The following is a 17,398-nucleotide window of genomic DNA, read 5'->3' as shown; positions in this document are numbered from 1 at the left end:
CTTTTTTTCCGCCCGGACCAATAACGTCATCAAGAAGCGCGGCGGCGTCCCGTTCAAAACAAACGTACATATGTCGCAAGGAAGGATGATAGAAGCCGCTTTCAGAAGTTTGTAATGTGCATAACAGGAGCGACGCATTTTGATTGTCTGCCATAGTAATACTCCGCCGACCATTTGAAGAGCAACTGCCACCAGTAAGATCTTTAAAATACCCAAATATAAATATAATATATATTTTTTCTGTCTGTATTGATACGTGCGGAACAGTGTGATTCTCTTTCGTTTGTCTCATATTGCATAACATTGCGTGTTTGTCATTTGCTGATCAGAAACTAAGCGCTGCTAAATGCCTTTTAATATGAATGTAGAGATTTTCTGTTTTCTCATATGCAATGCTTGCATTAAGAGTGTGATGGTGGACTATAGCTGATATACTCCTCATGCAGGAATGCCGAGCACTTGCCCTGAGTGTGGCTCGTCCAGTGTGGTGGAGGATGATCTGTACTCTCAGAGGCAGTGGGTGTGTGAGGACTGTGGCTCAGTGGTCGAGGAGGGACTTTTGACTACCTTACTGAGCGATGAGACCCAGGGCAGCGGTAACCCAGCACGGGACATTTTGCTTTGAACTGATCATAATTCACTCTGCTTGAAAGCTTCTGCTTTAACACCTGTTTCATTTTATCCAGATGTGCCCTATCATGCTTCCACGGAGGAGATCAAGAAACCGTGCAGAAATCTAATTGCTGGTAAGATCAATGGCTCACGTTTAATCATCATTGGGTAACACTTAACAATAAGGTCCCGCTAGTTAATGCATTAACTAACAATGAGCATTAAATTTAGTGTGCGTCTCTCTGGCTCATCTGTGACCAGGACAGCAGGTCTTTGTGGTCTGTGGTGTATCCAAAGCTATGGTATTCAGGTTAATGTCTGCATTTCACCACATTGGACGAGTGAAAGTGAAGTTGAACATCTCTCATGGGCTGCACAGTCACCACATCTGAATATTTTTTGAGTCACTTTGGGGTATTTTGGAGGAGCAAGTTAGAGAACGTTTTCCTCCACCAGCACATCGTGACCTGGCCTGTTCTGAAGAGGAACGGCTCAGAATCCCTCTGGCCGCTGTGAAGGACTTGTATCTGTCATTCCCAAGGCGAATTGATGTTGTATTGGCCGCAAAAGTACACCGTACTAATGAATGATTGTGGTCTAAAACCAGGTGTTTCAGTTTCATTCTCCAGCCCCTGTACTTTTCATTGTTAGTTCATGTGAACTAATGTGGACAAATGGAACCTTGTTGTAAAGTGTTACCAATTTTTGTTATGCAAACGGTCCCTTTCTAGTGTCTTGGTGTATGCCACTTTTGTATTATTTACTTATAAATATTTTAATTCGTTTTTTTATGTTTTCAGTTTTCTTAATAGTTCTTACAAGCACTATTTTATTTCTGTTATAGTTTTAGTAATATTAGTACTTCAACCTTTCTCATTTAGTTGCTAAGGCAGCATTTCTAAAACATTTTTTTCTAATATATTACAATTTTCATCTAATATTGATTTATTTTCAGCTTTATTTGTTGCCTACAATTAATTGTAATAGTTTTAGTACAAAAGTTAAAGGGTTTGCTGGCTTTTCATGGTTTTCGGTAACACTTTATTTTACAGTGTCCTTGTTACATATGTTACATGTACTTACCATAGTAATAACAGTAAATTATGCATAATTACATGAAACTAACCCTCAACCAAACCCTAATCCTACCCTAACCCTATAGTAAGTACGTGTAGTTAATTAATATTACTCAGTACTTAAATATAGAATTATGACACCTTAAAATAAAGTGTAACCAATTTTTCTCTTCTTTTTTTCTGTCTCTCCAGGCTTCATTCGTGTGCGTGCGATGTGCCGTATCCTCAGGTTCTCCAACGACATGGAGTCGGAAGTAGTGAGTCTGTTTGAGCGCGCTTACAATCTCCCGAACTTCCTCCATGTGACCATAACCAAGAAAGAAGTGTTGGGAGGCTGTTGCATACTCTGCGTCTGTCGCCAGAGAAACTGGCCTGTTTCCATGGGAACCGTTTCTTACCTGTTGGGGGCGGACAGTTCGGTGATAGGCACGGTATATCAGGAGCTCATAAAGAGTCTGAATATTAAGGCCACCACTACAGGCATCACAGACCTGATGGAGAGCTTCTGCTACGAGTAAGTCTGACGCTGTCACGACTTCCACAATATTTTAGTCAATGTAAAAGTTTGTTTGTTTACTTGCAGTGTTTTTGTAGTTTTAAGCTGGGTCCTCAACATGTGGAGGAGGTGCTCTCTGAAACCCCCCAGCGGCTGCTGGACCGGATGTCTGCTTTGATTGAACTGGCTTCTGACACCTGGATCGTGACGGGACGCCAGCCTTTGCCTCTCCTCATGGGATCAGTGTATGTGGCCTGGCAGTCGCTGAATCCTTCGGTGAGTGACGTAATATTCTGATGAGTGTGTGTTTCTGAAACGAGACATTTGTGTTCAAAGAAAACGATGCAGTTTGTAAGATGATGAAATCGGGCAACATCAAACAAATGTGCACTACCATTCAGAATTTTTTTTTGTTTAAAGGGGTGGTATAATGCCCTTTCACAAGATGTAAAATAAGTATCTGATGTCCCCAGAGTGTGTATGTGAAGTTTTAGCTCAAAATTCCCTACAGATATTTTTATATCATGTTAAAATTGTCACTTTTTGAGGGTGAGCAAAAACGCACCGTTTTTATGTGTGTCCCTTTAAATGCAAATGAGCTTCTGCTCTCAGCACAGAGGACGGAGCTTCAAGAGCTCGTGTCCTTTTACCTCACCCAGACATGCACTGAAAATGTCAATGTTTATGTTCAAACTGGATGGAGAGACTCAAGAAGTGACAACATGTAGAATGCAACAGGACATTTCTGAATGGTTAGTTGATGAATTTATGTAGCTTATGCGTGTTATCTTCTAGTCATTGATTATCATATTCTGTCATGATAACCTATAAATTGCAGTGGGGTTTATGCAAATCATAGGATTAGTGATGTCACGTTTGCTGTAGTCCTTAAATCGATTTCTTTCAAAGAAATGAATGCTTTTATTCAGTAAAGACACTTTAAATTGATCAAAAGTGACAGTAAAGACATAATGTTACAAAAGATTAGGGTTGCAAAGGGGCGGAACATTTCCGGTAAATTTCCATGGGAAGTTAAGCTGGGGAATTTTGGAAATACTCATTACCACGGCAACCGCTTGTGCGTCCACTCTGAAAGTAACTGTACACATAAGAGACGGATAGATACATTATTTAAGGTTATTTCTATTCGTTAGAATATTGATATATGAACTTGTCAAGTAAGCCCCGTTGTGAGCATGTGCGTCTTTCTAAACTTTCAGTGTGCTGCACTGCTCTAGTTGACTTCTGCGCCTTCCCCCCCCCCCCGAAAATATCACGGTCATTTTGAAAACGTAATTCCTTTTGTGGATCCTCTTGGTCTTTCTTCATGTTTCTTTGAAAAATATCAGTGTCTCAGTCTCGCCCACGCTGCACGTGAGTTAACCACGCCTACTTATTTACATGTCGCGGTATACACGGAATCAAAATCTGTTACGGTTGACATTTTCTTCCACGGTAACGATATATACCGTCATACCGCCCAGCCCTACTTATGTGGTAAATAAAGTTATGCTAGCTTATTTAGCATCTAACTTATCAGCTTGCTATCTAGATTAATACATTTGTATGTGATATTTGCAATTTAAACATTTAATAAATATATTTCCCCATAATATCATCAAAACTTACTTTACTTTTAGTCCACAGGCTCAAATGTGTTTCTTCAATAGTCTTGTGCTTTGGGCTTCTGTACATGTGATGGAGGCATGCACAGTGCCAGTAGGGGGTGTGGTCTCAATAGCCATGCAGTAAGCAGTGTGCTATGTGCATGTGATTGAGGAATGGCATGGATATTCAAGTGTATTTGAATGGCATCTGTTTGTTTTAGTCAAGATTATGCTAAAATATACTTTCCTCAACTATATTTAAGTTCCCTATGAAGAGCCAACCTTCAACTTTGAAAATTCCCAGTTTATTCCCATAAATTCCTGTTAATTCCCTTACATTCCCGTTAATTCCCATGGAAAGTTTCCATCTTTGAAAATTCCCAGCATTTTGCAACCCTACAAAAGATATCAAATAAATGTGGAAGTTCTTTGTTGAAAGTATATAACGTGATATTAAAGGTATAGTGGAGGATTTTCTTTTTGCGGGTGGATCATCAAGACTATTGGTCCTCCTAATTGTCAATCATTCTGGTGATATGTTTACGTAAGGCCGTCGTACGTGCTCGTCCCTAGGTAGTTTTCGCTTTCTGCACATGCGCACTTTCAGGTGTATATGTGTGGTGAGCTGCGGTTTCAGCCATTCATTGAAGCTCGCCGTTCTCACCGGGTTTTTTCAAAATGTCTGAGGGTCGCAAGAGAAAAAGTGTCTACAAATTGTATGACAAGAAGAGAAGGGCCTCTGAAGAAAGAAACAAGACCGGAGTGTTTTTGGGAGAATATTTCACACACTGGCGTGCGCTATAAGCACTGGTTGGGCTTCCCACTGATGCCTCAGTCGCGAAGTTTCTACTCGACAGGTAACGTTTGGCATGCTATTTGGAGAAATCCATTTAAAATCGGTGCTAGTAAAAGTTAATGTAAGCTATGATCAGCAATGCTAGCCCTGGTACAAGTCACGCACCGCGCAGACATGGTAAACATCTCAATTTGTTTAATAGGTGTCATATTATTTGTTTAATCAGCACATTAGAATGATTTCTGAAGGATCATGTGACACTGATATTGGAAGCCCATTTCTGTCACATAAGGGGAAAAAATCATGCTTTGGTAAATTATAATTATGACTTACTAAGTTTGAAATTGTCAATTTTGTCTCACAATTTTGACTTTTTAGTCTCATAATTTCAATGTCATAAATTTGACTTCGTATGTCATTTCAATTTAGTTAGACATTTTAGAATTTGTATTTATCTCAGACCTTTTAAGTCACAATTTTGACTTTAAACTCATATTTTAATGTCATAATTTTAACTTTTAGTCATATCATAAATGACTTTTTAGTCTCATAGTTTCGATTTAGTATGTCATAATTGACATGCCAATTTCACCTTTTTATGTCATAATTTTGATTCGTTTCATAATTTCGATGTCATAATTTTTATTTGTCATAAATTTGACTGTGATAATTTAAATTTAATATGTCATCATTTTGACTATCTCATTATTTCAGTTTAGTGTTCAAATTTTGACTTTTTAAATGCTAGTTTTTGACCTTTTGATCTCAATTTTGATTTGTCAATAGTGATGTTACGTTCATGAACGAATCGTTCTTTTTGAATGAATCTTTTAGGTGAACGAATCGTTCTCTTTCATGTAATCCATTCATTGACTCATATTTCTCGTTCACTGAAATCCCTCCCTCCACAGCAGCGCGGCGCTATTAGCAGCGCATGCACAGCTCAGTGAACCGGGTAGCTCTGTGGACTTTTTCAACCTGTCTGACTAAAGAATGACTAAACCTCGAGCCAATAGCCTTCGAGTATGAGATGTGACGAAGCATGTGATTTGTTGAATGTAGTGAACGAATACGCCCTTCACTGACCGTGACCGAGTTGCTTTTTGAGTCTGAACGAGAGAGAGAGGAGCTGTTGAACGAACTGGAACATGTCATGTTCGTGAACGAAAAGAACAATAATTGTTTGTTAAACAGTTGTTTGAACAATAATGATGGCAAACAGATAGAGCTAGGCTTGTGTAGTTGGAATATCATTTACTTGATATGGCACTTGACAGTTACTTGATTTAAATTTACACTACTCTTTACCTGCTTTTCTTATGTTTTATTTGTGTGTTTTAGACTTAGCTTTGTGGTATTTTGCACTTTGAACAATTTACTTGACTACTGTACAGTACTGGAAGCAGTGTTTTGTGTTCATGTTTTATTATTTATCAAAAAATTTATTCATTACATTTTATTAATGTCATGCACTTCTCTAAAAACTGTAAAAAATAAATAAAATAAAATGTCAGTATTGGTTAGGTCTCATTTGTGTAACGTCAGCAAATAGCATTTCAGTTTGAGCTGTGAAGGGGTAAACGAGATCGCTGTTTTGAGTCTGAACGAGAGAGAGATCTCGTTCGTGAACGAATTGAACGAACTTTAGGTTACTTGCGTAACCCCGGTTCTCTGATAACATGAGTGAGGTATCTCACTATGGGAAACGCCTCTGGGCGTGACAGATCTGGAAGAACCAATTACACCACGTCTGTCAGTTGACAGACCAATCACGACAGTGATGCGGGAGTCCCCTTCCCACATATATACCACAAAAATGTATTCATTACATTTTATTAATGTCATGCACTTCTCTAAAAACTGTAAAAAATAAATAAAATAAAATGTCAGTATTGGTTAGGTCTCATTTGCGTAACGTCAGCAAATAGCATTTCAGTTTGAGCTGTGAAGGGGTAAACGAGATCGCTGTTTTGAGTCTGAACGAGAGAGAGATCTCGTTCGTGAACGAATTGAACGAACTTTAGGTTACTTGCGTAACCCCGGTTCTCTGATAACATGAGTGAGGTATCTCACTATGGGAAACGCCTCTGGGCGTGACAGATCTGGAAGTACCAATTACACCACGTCTGTCAGTTGACAGACCAATCACGACAGTGATGCGGGAGTCCCCTTCCCACATATATACCACTGCCAGTGGTCCCTACTTCATTCTCTGCATATCTCTTCTCCGTGCGGTGAGATACCTCACTCATGTTATCAGAGAACCGGGGTTACGTAAGTAACCTAAAGTTCTCTTTCAAACATTCGCTCGGTATCTCACTATGGGATATAGACAACTCCCGTATTGCAGATATGCTGTCTGAAGCAGGCCTGTCAACCAACTCAGTGATGCATGTAACTTAACAATCCCCAATGAGAGATTTTTTTTTTAAAATTTTTTTATTTTTTTATACACTTAAGACGGAATGAGCCAGTGATGGCTCAGTGACATCCAGTCTATAAAATCGGACAAATGTGTGAGGCGAAGCCCAACTTGCTGCAGCACATATGTCCTGAACTGAAATGCCCTTAAACAGTGCCCATGATGTAGCCAAACCTATGGTAGAATGAGCCCTCAGCCCTTCCGGAGGACAGAGACCACTGCTATTATAACCTAATATAATAGCTTCCACTACCCAGTGGGACAGGTGCTGATTCGAAATAGGTTTCCCTTTATGAGAATCAACCCATGAAACAAACAACTGATTACTCTTCCTTAGCGCTCTTGTTCTGTCCACATAGTGACGCAACGCACGGACAGGGCACAAGCAATGAAGCCGCGCATCCTCTGACGAGAGAAAAGGCTGCGGATGGAAAGCCAGTAAATCCACCTGTTTACAGGAGAGAGCTGACTCGCTAACTTTAGGGACAAACGCTGGATTAGTTTTGAGAGTTACTCTCGAGTAGTCCATAGCGAACTGCATACAGGAGTTATGCACCGATAATGCGTGAAGTTCACTCACCCGCTTAGCGGTCGAAAGAGCCAATAATAAAGCAGCCTTTAGCGAAAGGAGCTTTAATTCAACACTCTCTATAGGCTCAAAAGGGGGCTGAGATAGAGCGTTAAGGACCACCGACAGATCCCACGGCGGAATCAGTGGCTTTGAAACCCTGTTCAAACGCCGTGCACCTCTCATAAACCTGTATACAAGCGGGTGTTGACCTACAGTGTTTCTGTCAACCCCCACATGACACGCAGAAATTGCGGCAAGATAAACCTTAACAGTTGAAAAGGCTCTGCCCTTATCCAAAAGTTCCTGCAGAAAACACAACATATCTGCGACAGAACAGAGAAAAGGAACAATATGTTTGTGTGAGCACCATCGCTCAAACACAGCCCATTTCCGATCATATGCCGAGCACGTTGAAGCAGCTCGCGCGTTCTGAATTGTTTCAATCACCCTCGGAGGCAAACCTGTCACACTCAAGTTTAACCTCTCACGGGCCAGGCTCAAAGAGCCACTTTGTCTGGGGCCGGGTGAAATATCTCCCCGCGCGCTTGCGAGAGAAGGTCCCTGCGCAACGGGAGGGGCCAGGGCTGTGCGTAAAGGAGCTGAATTATCTCCGTCAACCACAACTTCCCTGGCCAGTTCGGGGCAATCATTATGACCGAGTGACCGTACTCTCTTACCCTTCTTAAAGTTGGAAAGATCAGACTCAGTGGAGGAAACGCGTACAGTAGTGCGTTTGGCCACGGGTGCGCCAGAGCATCCACACCCATAGGCGCACCGCTTCTCGCCAGAGAGAAGAACAGAGGACACTGAGTGTTTTCGTGCGAAGGCGAAGAGATCTACGGCAGCCCGGCCGAACCTCTCCCACAACTGGCTCACTACCTGAGGGTGGAGAGTCTATTCTCCATACAGAGGATTCCCCCTGGACAAGAGATCCGCCCCCACATTCATTATTCCCGGGACGTGGGTTGCCCGTAGTGAATGAAAATGCTTCACGCCCCACAAGATTATTTTCTGTGCTAGACTGTGAAGCAGATGGGAACGTGTGCCTCCCTGGCGGTTTATGTATGCCACCGTCGTTGTGTTGTCCGACCTGATCAAAATGTGGTGGTTCCTTAGGAACTGCACAAAATGATTTAGAGCCAGAAAAACTGTTAACAGTTCCAGGAAATTTATGTGTGCGTTTTGTAGCGAGACGGGCCATTTCCCCTTCGCTATCCTGCCCTCGCTCACTGCACCCCAACCTGTGAGCGACGCATCCGTCGTAACCACCTTTCTCAGAGAAACTGTTCCCAGCGGAGTCCCTGACTCGAGAAAGGACCGATCTCTCCATTGACGGAGCGTGCAGCGTGACGTCACTATCACTTTGCGGTTGAGGTGGCGTTTTGGACACAAGCCCTGCGCCGCCGTCCAGTTCTGAAACTCTCTCATTCGCAACAGTCCCAGGGGAATGACAGAAACTGTCGAGGCCATCAGACCTAGAAGACGTAAACACAGTCTGAATGACACTGTGTTTCCTTTCTGAAAAAGGGATAGACAGCCACGAATTGACCTGATGCGCTCCTCGGACAGAAAAGCTCGATATAGGTCTGTGTTTAGTCTGAGACCCAGGTAAATTATCTCTTGTGTAGGCACTAGGGCTGTCCCCGACAATGGATTTTCATAGTCGAATCAGAATCGTCATGTCTTGCCTATAGTCGACTAATAGTCGAATCATGTGTGTGGGGGCGGGGCTTTAACGTTTCAAAGCCGCGATGTACAGAAAATCACACAAAGATATAGAAGAAAATGTATAAACATTTTTGATCAATAAAACTAAGAAATAACATAAATAACTCCAGAAAGACCACACTGCAGATTTGCATTTCACATGCAAATCAAATTAAATCGGCTAAATTACCTGTGCGAGCAGGCCAGCCTACAGCACAACATCGATGCACCGAAAAAATAAACAATTTTTTTTACTAAATTAAATTAGAACAGAATATACCTTTCTAATAAATAAAAATACAAAACGAAATAAATCAGAATCAAGTCACCGGATGAGGAGCAAATGTGTGCAAAATGCCTAAAGTGCAGGGGAACATATATTCAAAACACAAAGCCACAAATAGTTAGATTAGATAACCCTGACAGATTAATAAATAAAATAAAAATAAGGAAATTATTAAAATAACGATAGTAGCCAGAATTTTCAACTTTGTCTTTTTAACTGCAGAAACAACAATAAATGCTAAACTGGAGTGGCAGTCTTTTTAGCTAAAAATGTTCACAGCATCCAAAAATAAAATTAGAACCGGCTGAAAAGTTTTGAAATCACTTGTACCCTACCTGATCGAGAGAACAAATCCAGTCGTTCACTCTGTCTGTCCGTTGGAGTCTTTTCAAATTGTGCGCGCGGATAAAATACATTCTAAAGGCTGGTTCACACGGCAGGATAATTAGGCCGATTTTAGCCCCGATTCACCCCTTCCGACAATCTTAAGGATGCTCCGATTATCGTAAAATAATCTGATCAGATATTCCTGCCGTGTGTGGTGTGTTAAGGCTGCTCTCGTCTGCTCGGAAGGACGTCGAGACCGCTCCGATCTCAAATCGGGGATATCCAACATGTTGGATTTATTTGGCCCGATTTCTTATCGTGTGTGGTGTCCCCCGAGCACGCAGCCTGTGGACTGTGGAGTGTAGCCAATCAGAAAGCGAGGTGACAAGGCGGCGAGGAAACACCGGGAAATATAATCAAAACAGCCAGCGGCATGGCGCACTAGAAAGTCCGGTGGACGTCAGAGATCATCGCCTTTTCTTTTGATAACGTTTTTTTTTGGTTAAAAACAAACTACAAACTATTGCCACTGCATCCTCTTCGTCCGCCATGATTGTTTACTCTGAAGTCACGTTTGATCTCGAGGTATTTTGCGCGATTTCCCGTATGATCTGGGAATGCTCGGGAGTCAAATCGGTTCGTGTGTGATGTGTTGATTTTGCCGTGTGGCTGCGCACCACACACTGTACGACCAAAACTGTTAGACCCGTGATTTTTTATCCCCGTGTGTGGGGTCTCTCAGGTTTGGAAAATCGGCCGACAATTTTAAAATCGTCCCGTGTGAACCAGCCTTAACGTGAAACCCAGTCTATCATGGTTTTCCTGATGCTAAATCCAGCCTTGGAGAATATCCTTTCTGATGGTGTACATGATCCACACTTTAGATTTTCTTATCCCAGACATTGTTAAAGATTTAAATCCTTGCCGCGAAGACGCTCCTCTGTCGGTCACGGATTGAAAGTGAAACTTAAATCTGTCACGGGGTGTTTGGATTTATTCACGCACGTTAAAAAATATTTATTAAAAGCTTCTTTCTTTGCACATTTTTATGTAGGCCTACAGCATTATCATAATAGGCTGAATATTAACGTATTGACATAAAAGCTAGTTCTATGTGAAATCAGACATTGAGCGCCCTCGCATAGCCAATTTAGCCAAAGTGGCATGATCCTCGTTTCATAACACCTCTGCGAAGATTCGACCGTGAGATCGGTAGTCGAATCAGGCTCCTCCTATCGAAGCATCGAATCTTCGACTATTTGGGGTCACCCCTAGTAGGCACCAAGCAACTTTTCGTTTCGTTTATCTTGAAACCTAAGCTCTGCAAATGAGACACGAGCATTGTTGTCTCTCTCTCTGCCTGTTGCCATGACGGCGCGCACAGCAGCAGATGCTGACACTCTTAGACCCATTATTCTCAGCGGTGTGAGCGCTGCTTCCACACATTTGCTGAAAACCCTGGGCGCTAAAGACAAGCCGAAGGGGACTGTCAAAAACTCGTAGGCTGTGTCTCGATAGGCAAACCTGAGGAATTTTCTGTGTGCTGGGTAGATGCTTATGTGAAAATATGCATCTTTCAGATCGACTGACGTAAGCCAGTCCTTGGGACGAATAGTTTGAGATAACGTCTTTAAGGTCAACATTTTGAACTTGTATTTCCTGAGGTGTTTGTTGAGGTTCCGTAAATCCAGAATAGGACGGAGACCCCCCCTCTCTTGGGAATAACGAAGTACCGGGAGTAAAAACCCTGATGGCTGTCCTCCGGTGGCACAACTCGAATAGCTCTTTTGCTCAATAAAGAGGCTATTTCTTCCTCCACAACCTGAGCTGACTCCCCCTCTGCTGCTGACATTAACACACTGTTGAAAAGTGGAGGTTTTACAGCAAATTGCAGACGATAACCCCGGCTTATTGTGGATAAAACCCAGGGGTGTACTGCGCATGCGCGCCAGCTCTCCGCCTGAGCAGCGAGTGGACCACAGCAGCTCTCGTCCACTAGTGACGCGGCGGCGCCCTCTAGTGGTGGAGCTGGGGACTGTAGCTCTGATTTTGACAATTTAGTTTTTGTGTGTTTTTATTTTCAAACATAGCTGTGCCCTCGGCCCACTGCCTGGATGCACAGGGAACGTGTTTATTATTTCCATAGCACACATGTCTTTTGGAAAACAGCCCTCTGCCCTCTGTTGTAACCCCGTGGGTGGAGGGAAGGAAACTTTTCTGTGAGGCACTGGGGGAACTGGTGCAAACTTCACATCTGAACTGGTCATTATAGAACTTGTGAACAATTTCCCTGTCCGACGCCTTCTCTTGGCTGGAGGGGGAGAAAATGACCGTTCTCTTTGAGGGAGGATAGCAACAGATAGTCCGTGAGTGCTGTTGCTCATCCCATCGTCCTGAACCTGACGAAATTCTAGGTTGCCCGCCGTTTCTTCCCTCCCTGAGGGTTTGCTGGACGGTGTCTGGCTGCAGCCGCTGCGAAGGAAGGTTTACCCCTCGGCTGAGCTGGCTTAGACTGTGGCTCAGAACGCTGAGGAGGTCTGGGGCTTCTAAAATCTGACCGACCACCCCCTTGTGGGGCTTCAAACCTGGGCCGTGGTGGTTGAGAAGCCCTAACGGTGGATCTGCAAGGGAGGCAAGTCTGGAAAGCCTCACCCTCCTGCTTCTTTTGATCGCACCGTTCCCTCATAGCAGTGACCAATGCCCCGAAAAGGGCTTTGGGCTCAACTGGAGCATCCAAGAAGTCTGCTTTCTCTCTGTCTGACAGCCCTGACAGCCCCAGCCAGAGAGCTCGCTCGCCGACCACTGCCAAGCCCATGCTGCGGCCGCAGCTCTGGACCGCACCTCTGGAAGTTCTCAGGTTGAGATCTGCAATAACACAAATTTCTTCCCAGAGGGCTGGGTTTGGTGACCCAGCATCCATTTGCCTCCCCATCTCTTCCATAAGCTCTGCCTGATAAGCAGTGAGGAGAGAGGTGGCATTAAGAGCTCTCACTGCCAGTGCAGAAGAGCGATACATTTTCTGAAACACTGAGGCCGTTAGGCGATCAGTGCGTCCTGGCAGTGAAGCTGAAGCCGAGGAAAAAACTGTCCTGCGGTTAGGGTGGAGATGATGTGCAACCGACAGCTCGACAGGAGGGGAATTTGACATCCCTAACTCCTCCATTTTATCCACATCCAGCCTAGAAAATCCCTTTACGGGAACTCTGTGAGAAAATGGCTTATCCCAGAAACGTTTCATCTCCGAAACGCACGCGGGGACCGCTGGAATGAGCTGCTTAGCTGGTGGGGCACGTGACGGCAGTCTTTTACCGTCATAGAGATCTCTCTCTGCCCCCTGGCCCGTCTGCTGTGATGGCCAGTCTATGGAGAGTTTTGCCGCTGCCCTCCGGCACATTTCCAGCAGGTCAAGCTCCGCCTGAGCTGGGGAGGGTAAACCCTCGCTTAAAGGAACACTCCACCGTTTTTTGAAATAGGGCTTATTCACTTTCTTTCCTACATTTAGATAGGTGGGCAAATGTATTTTTGTCTCAGTGCATGCATTGTTTTAGTTTGACAGGGTCGGCGCTAGCTCAACTTAGCACAATGAATGGAATCCTTTGTTGCCAGCTAGCATGTCCTGAGTAAAAGTGATATAAAATTTTTTAAAAACCCACCTAATTACTTCTTGTGGCCTACGTATTCACAACAAGTACAAATAGTGATGCAGATTAACACTAGGCGATTTCCTAGGCAGATATTGACTATATATTAAGGACTATATTAGGGGGAAGCACAGGCGAAGCACTGCTACTTGGGCGTGATATCTCTGCGCCCAAGTAGCAGTGCTTCACCTGTGCTTCCCCCTAATATAGTCCCAAGTCAATATCTGCATAGGAAATCGTCTAGTGTTAATCTGCATCGCTATTTGTACTTGTTGTGAATACGCAGGCCACAAGAAGTAATTAGGTGGGTTTTTTTATTTTTTTTATATCACTTTTACTCAGGACATGCTAGCTGGCAACAAAGGATTCCATTCATTATGCTAAGCTAAGCTAGCGCCGACCCTGTCAAACTAAAACAATGCATGCACTGAGACAAAAATGCATTTGCCCACCTATCTAAATGTAGGAAAGAAGGTGAATAAGCCCTATTTCAAAAAACGGTGAAGTGTTCCTTTAACGCGCTGTCTGGCCGGGGTGGGTTTGGCGGGAGGATCGCATCTTCGTCATCATCCTCACCATCGTCCTCTAACAAACGAGCGATGGCCTCGTCATCCTCCTCTCTCACATCCGTAAGTCCTACGGATCCACAGAGGGGAGGTAGTTGCGGGGAGAATTCGTCAATGTATTCGCCCCAGCTGCAGGACGCCGGACGCTGTTTAGCCTCCTCCGCGGGTGGCGGAGAAAAGCAGGGATCTCCCTTGTTAGTGGCCGCGACACGCACTCTTCTCTCTAACACCCTCAACGGGAAGAGAGAACAGTGAGGACAGCCCTCGGGGTTAGCGAGGGCTGCCTGTGCGTGTCTCACCCCCAGGCATGCGATGCATAAAGGATGAGAATCCTTGCCCGATATCATCGAGCCGCACGCACACGGGCGAGAAGTTTCTGCTTTTGGTCCGCCGTTTGCAGAACTTGAAGTTGCCATAATAATGGTGTCTAAGCTCACCACAACGTGCAACTCAGAATAAGGGAATATCTAAGAGAATTCGCCGTAACGCGTTAATTCTCTTAAAGTATACCAGAATCGATAACACTGTTACAGTGGAAAAGAAAACCCGCTAACAAAAAGCTGCGTTCAGCGACGTACCTTGACGGCTCGTCTCAGAACCGTTAAACAACTATTTCAAGACAGGTCCTACTGAAGGATAGCTTCCAATTTGATCTTCACGGGGAAGAGATCAAAAAATGAAGTAGGGACCACTGGCAGTGGTATATATGTGGGAAGGGGACTCCCGCATCACTGTCGTGATTGGTCTGTCAACTGACAGACGTGGTGTAATTGGTACTTCCAGATCTGTCACGCCCAGAGGCGTTTCCCATAGTGAGATACCGAGCGAATGTTTGAAAGAGAACTGGTACATTTAGTTTGTGAATGAAATGAATGAGAGTACCGGGTACATTTAGTCATTTACAGATCGGTCATTTAGCATGTGATTCAATCTCATCCAGCAATCAGCAGAAAGTGGATGCTATGGCGTTATTTTTATGTCAAAAGTTATGAGCGTGTAAGACATGCTCACGAGCACATTATGTTATTTCACATGTTATTATGTTATATGTTATATGTTATTAGAAAACTGAAATTTAACAAAAAGAGACTGGGTTGAGTTTTGTCATTTTAAATTGTAATAATTGTATGTAAAATTTTTTAAAACTGTAATGTTGTTTACTGCAAAATCTGTTGTTTGGTACAAATGCACATATTGCCTGGACCATATTAAAATGTTTAATGGTTTTATATTATATTTAAAACGAAAAGAGGCAGGTTTGTGTTTTATATTTTGTTTTGTTTTATAAATAGGCAAACGTTATGTGCAGTGAATATAATCAATACGTGTTGCCTGAACCACATTTGTGTGGCTATCATGTTTAAGATTTCTTAAATGAAAACGAAAATAGTTAGTATGGTGTTTTATCACATATTTCGTTGTCTAAAATATACACCGAGATAGCTGGAGTAGCAGAGCGAGCTGAGTGACGCGCGCTGCGTCAGAAGGTGGGCGGGGTTAGGATTTCCCAAGATTTTCCATGATGAAAGTGACCAATCATAAGAGGGTCAGTGCCCTCCTTGGTTTCCGCCCCCAAATTGTCAAAAGTCATGTAGACTCGAGCGAGCAGAAATCAGCTGAGCGAGCAGAAATCCACTGCGCGAGCAAAACAGCACTCCGCGAGCAGAAGCCCGCTGCGCGCGAGCAGGATTCCACTGTACAAGCAGAGTTAACCTATGAGAGTATGCCAGGCGCTCGCTTGCAGCTACCTGTACACCTCTCGGTTGTTGAATTTGTGCGCGAGTACTTTTATCATGCCAGCTGAAGGTTCATTTTTGCGCGTGTGAAATAACATAATGTGCTCGTGAGCATGTCTTACACGCTCATAACTTTTGACATAAAAATAACGCCATAGCATCCACTTTCTGCTGATTGCTGGATGAGATTGAATCACATGCTAAATGACCGATCTACCTTTTGACATAAAAATAACGCCATAGGATGCAAAGCAAATCATTTTGGTGAACGAACTGAAAATGAACGATTCTCTGGAAAGAATAAAAAATTTCCACCACTATTAATTTCAGTTTATTATTTCCATTTCAAATTTTTAAATGGTAATTGACTTTTTATTCTCATAATTTTGATTAGTCAATTTCAATTTGTCATAATTCAGATTTTTTTAAAGTCATAATTTCAATTTTTAATCTCAAAATTGCGTCTTTTTTTCTTATGTGGTGGAAATGGGCTTCCTTACACTGAAGACTGGACTAATGATGCTGAAAATTACAGAATAAATTATAATTTAAAATACGTTGAAATACAAAACCGCTATTTTAAATTCAGTTTTTGATCAAATAAATGCAGCCTTGGTGAGCATAAGAGACTTTTAAAAAAACAAACACAAAAAACATACCAACCCCACACTTTGAATGATAGTGTAAACATGCATTTATTCTATTTGAGTGACTGACGAATAGAAAGTGAATTTTATCTTTTGCAAAAAAAGCATACATTACACAGTTTTTTCCTGCAGGGAAATGTTGATCGAATTATTCACGATTGTTTAATCTTTTGCAGGCCCGCATGAAATACTCCTTCACTAAGTTCTGCAAGATTGGAAAAGCACCGGAGCAGTCGTGGCGCAGAAGCCGAGATACGGCCCTGAAGCGTGTGAGCGAGCTGCTGGAGGTGTTGTGCAAACTGGGCCGAGAGCTGCCGTGGCTGAGGGGCGTCTCGGTGGAGCCCAAAACCGTGACCACGCTGGTGGAGGACATCCTGAAGCACCGCAGGGCTTTGCTCTCGAGGGCCGTTCAAAAATACCAACAACAGCTGCAAAATCAACTCTCAGAGACCCAAACGACAGAATGTGACGACGACCCATCAGAGTCGAACCGCTGCGACCCGCCTTCCTCAGAGAACTCTGACCAGGCCGAAGGCGAGAACCCTGCTGATGAACAAGCTACGGATTGTCAACTACCACCGAGCCACTGGAGTAAAAGGCACTTGTTTTTACCCCCCTGCGTGAAGAGTCGCAAGCGGCAGAGGGTGGACGTTCCACAGCTGGAAGTGACCGGAGACGAAGACATATCGGACAGTGAAATTGAATCATACATTCGCTCTCCGGGTGAGATTAAACTGTATCTAAAGGCTCAGAAGGAGCTAAAGCAAGAGTAATTGTCACATCGTTTACACATAATTACTGCTGATTTGTTTTTTGTTACGTTGATATTTATTTTTTGTTACATGGATTTAGTTGTTTTGTAAATCTTACAAATTTGATTAATAAAAATATTTTTTTCTGAACTGATA

General features: G+C 43.1%; 1 protein-coding gene across 1 annotated transcript; it reads left to right on the top strand.

Moving 5' to 3' along the window:
* Positions 1–54: 54 nt before the first annotated feature.
* On the top strand, positions 55–17,396 carry brf2 (BRF2 general transcription factor IIIB subunit). Its single transcript, XM_082157863.1, has 6 exons — positions 55–194; positions 447–596; positions 687–746; positions 1,881–2,202; positions 2,283–2,460; positions 16,667–17,396. The coding sequence occupies exons 2-6, from the start codon at positions 449–451 to the stop codon at positions 17,261–17,263; spliced, it is 1,305 nt and encodes a 434-aa protein (XP_082013989.1). The 5' UTR covers positions 55–194; positions 447–448; the 3' UTR covers positions 17,264–17,396.
* The last annotated feature ends 2 nt before the right edge of the window (positions 17,397–17,398 follow it).

The sequence above is a fragment of the Leuciscus leuciscus genome (assembly GCF_965113295.1).
Source record: "Leuciscus leuciscus genome assembly, chromosome: 24".
Classification (NCBI taxonomy): domain Eukaryota; kingdom Metazoa; phylum Chordata; class Actinopteri; order Cypriniformes; family Leuciscidae; genus Leuciscus; species Leuciscus leuciscus.
This window is presented reverse-complemented; position numbering and strand designations above follow the sequence as displayed.

What these genes read in the sequence shown, in the direction of transcription:
- brf2 (XM_082157863.1), top strand. Translation starts at nt 449, where the DNA reads ATGCCGAGCACTTGCCCTGAGTGTGGCTCGTCCAGTGTGGTGGAGGAT. An exon ending in CGATGAGACCCAGGGCAGCG is followed by an intron (nt 597 to 686) that starts GTAACCCAGCAC and finishes CATTTTATCCAG; the next exon opens with ATGTGCCCTATCATGCTTCC. An exon ending in GTGCAGAAATCTAATTGCTG is followed by an intron (nt 747 to 1,880) that starts GTAAGATCAATG and finishes CTGTCTCTCCAG; the next exon opens with GCTTCATTCGTGTGCGTGCG.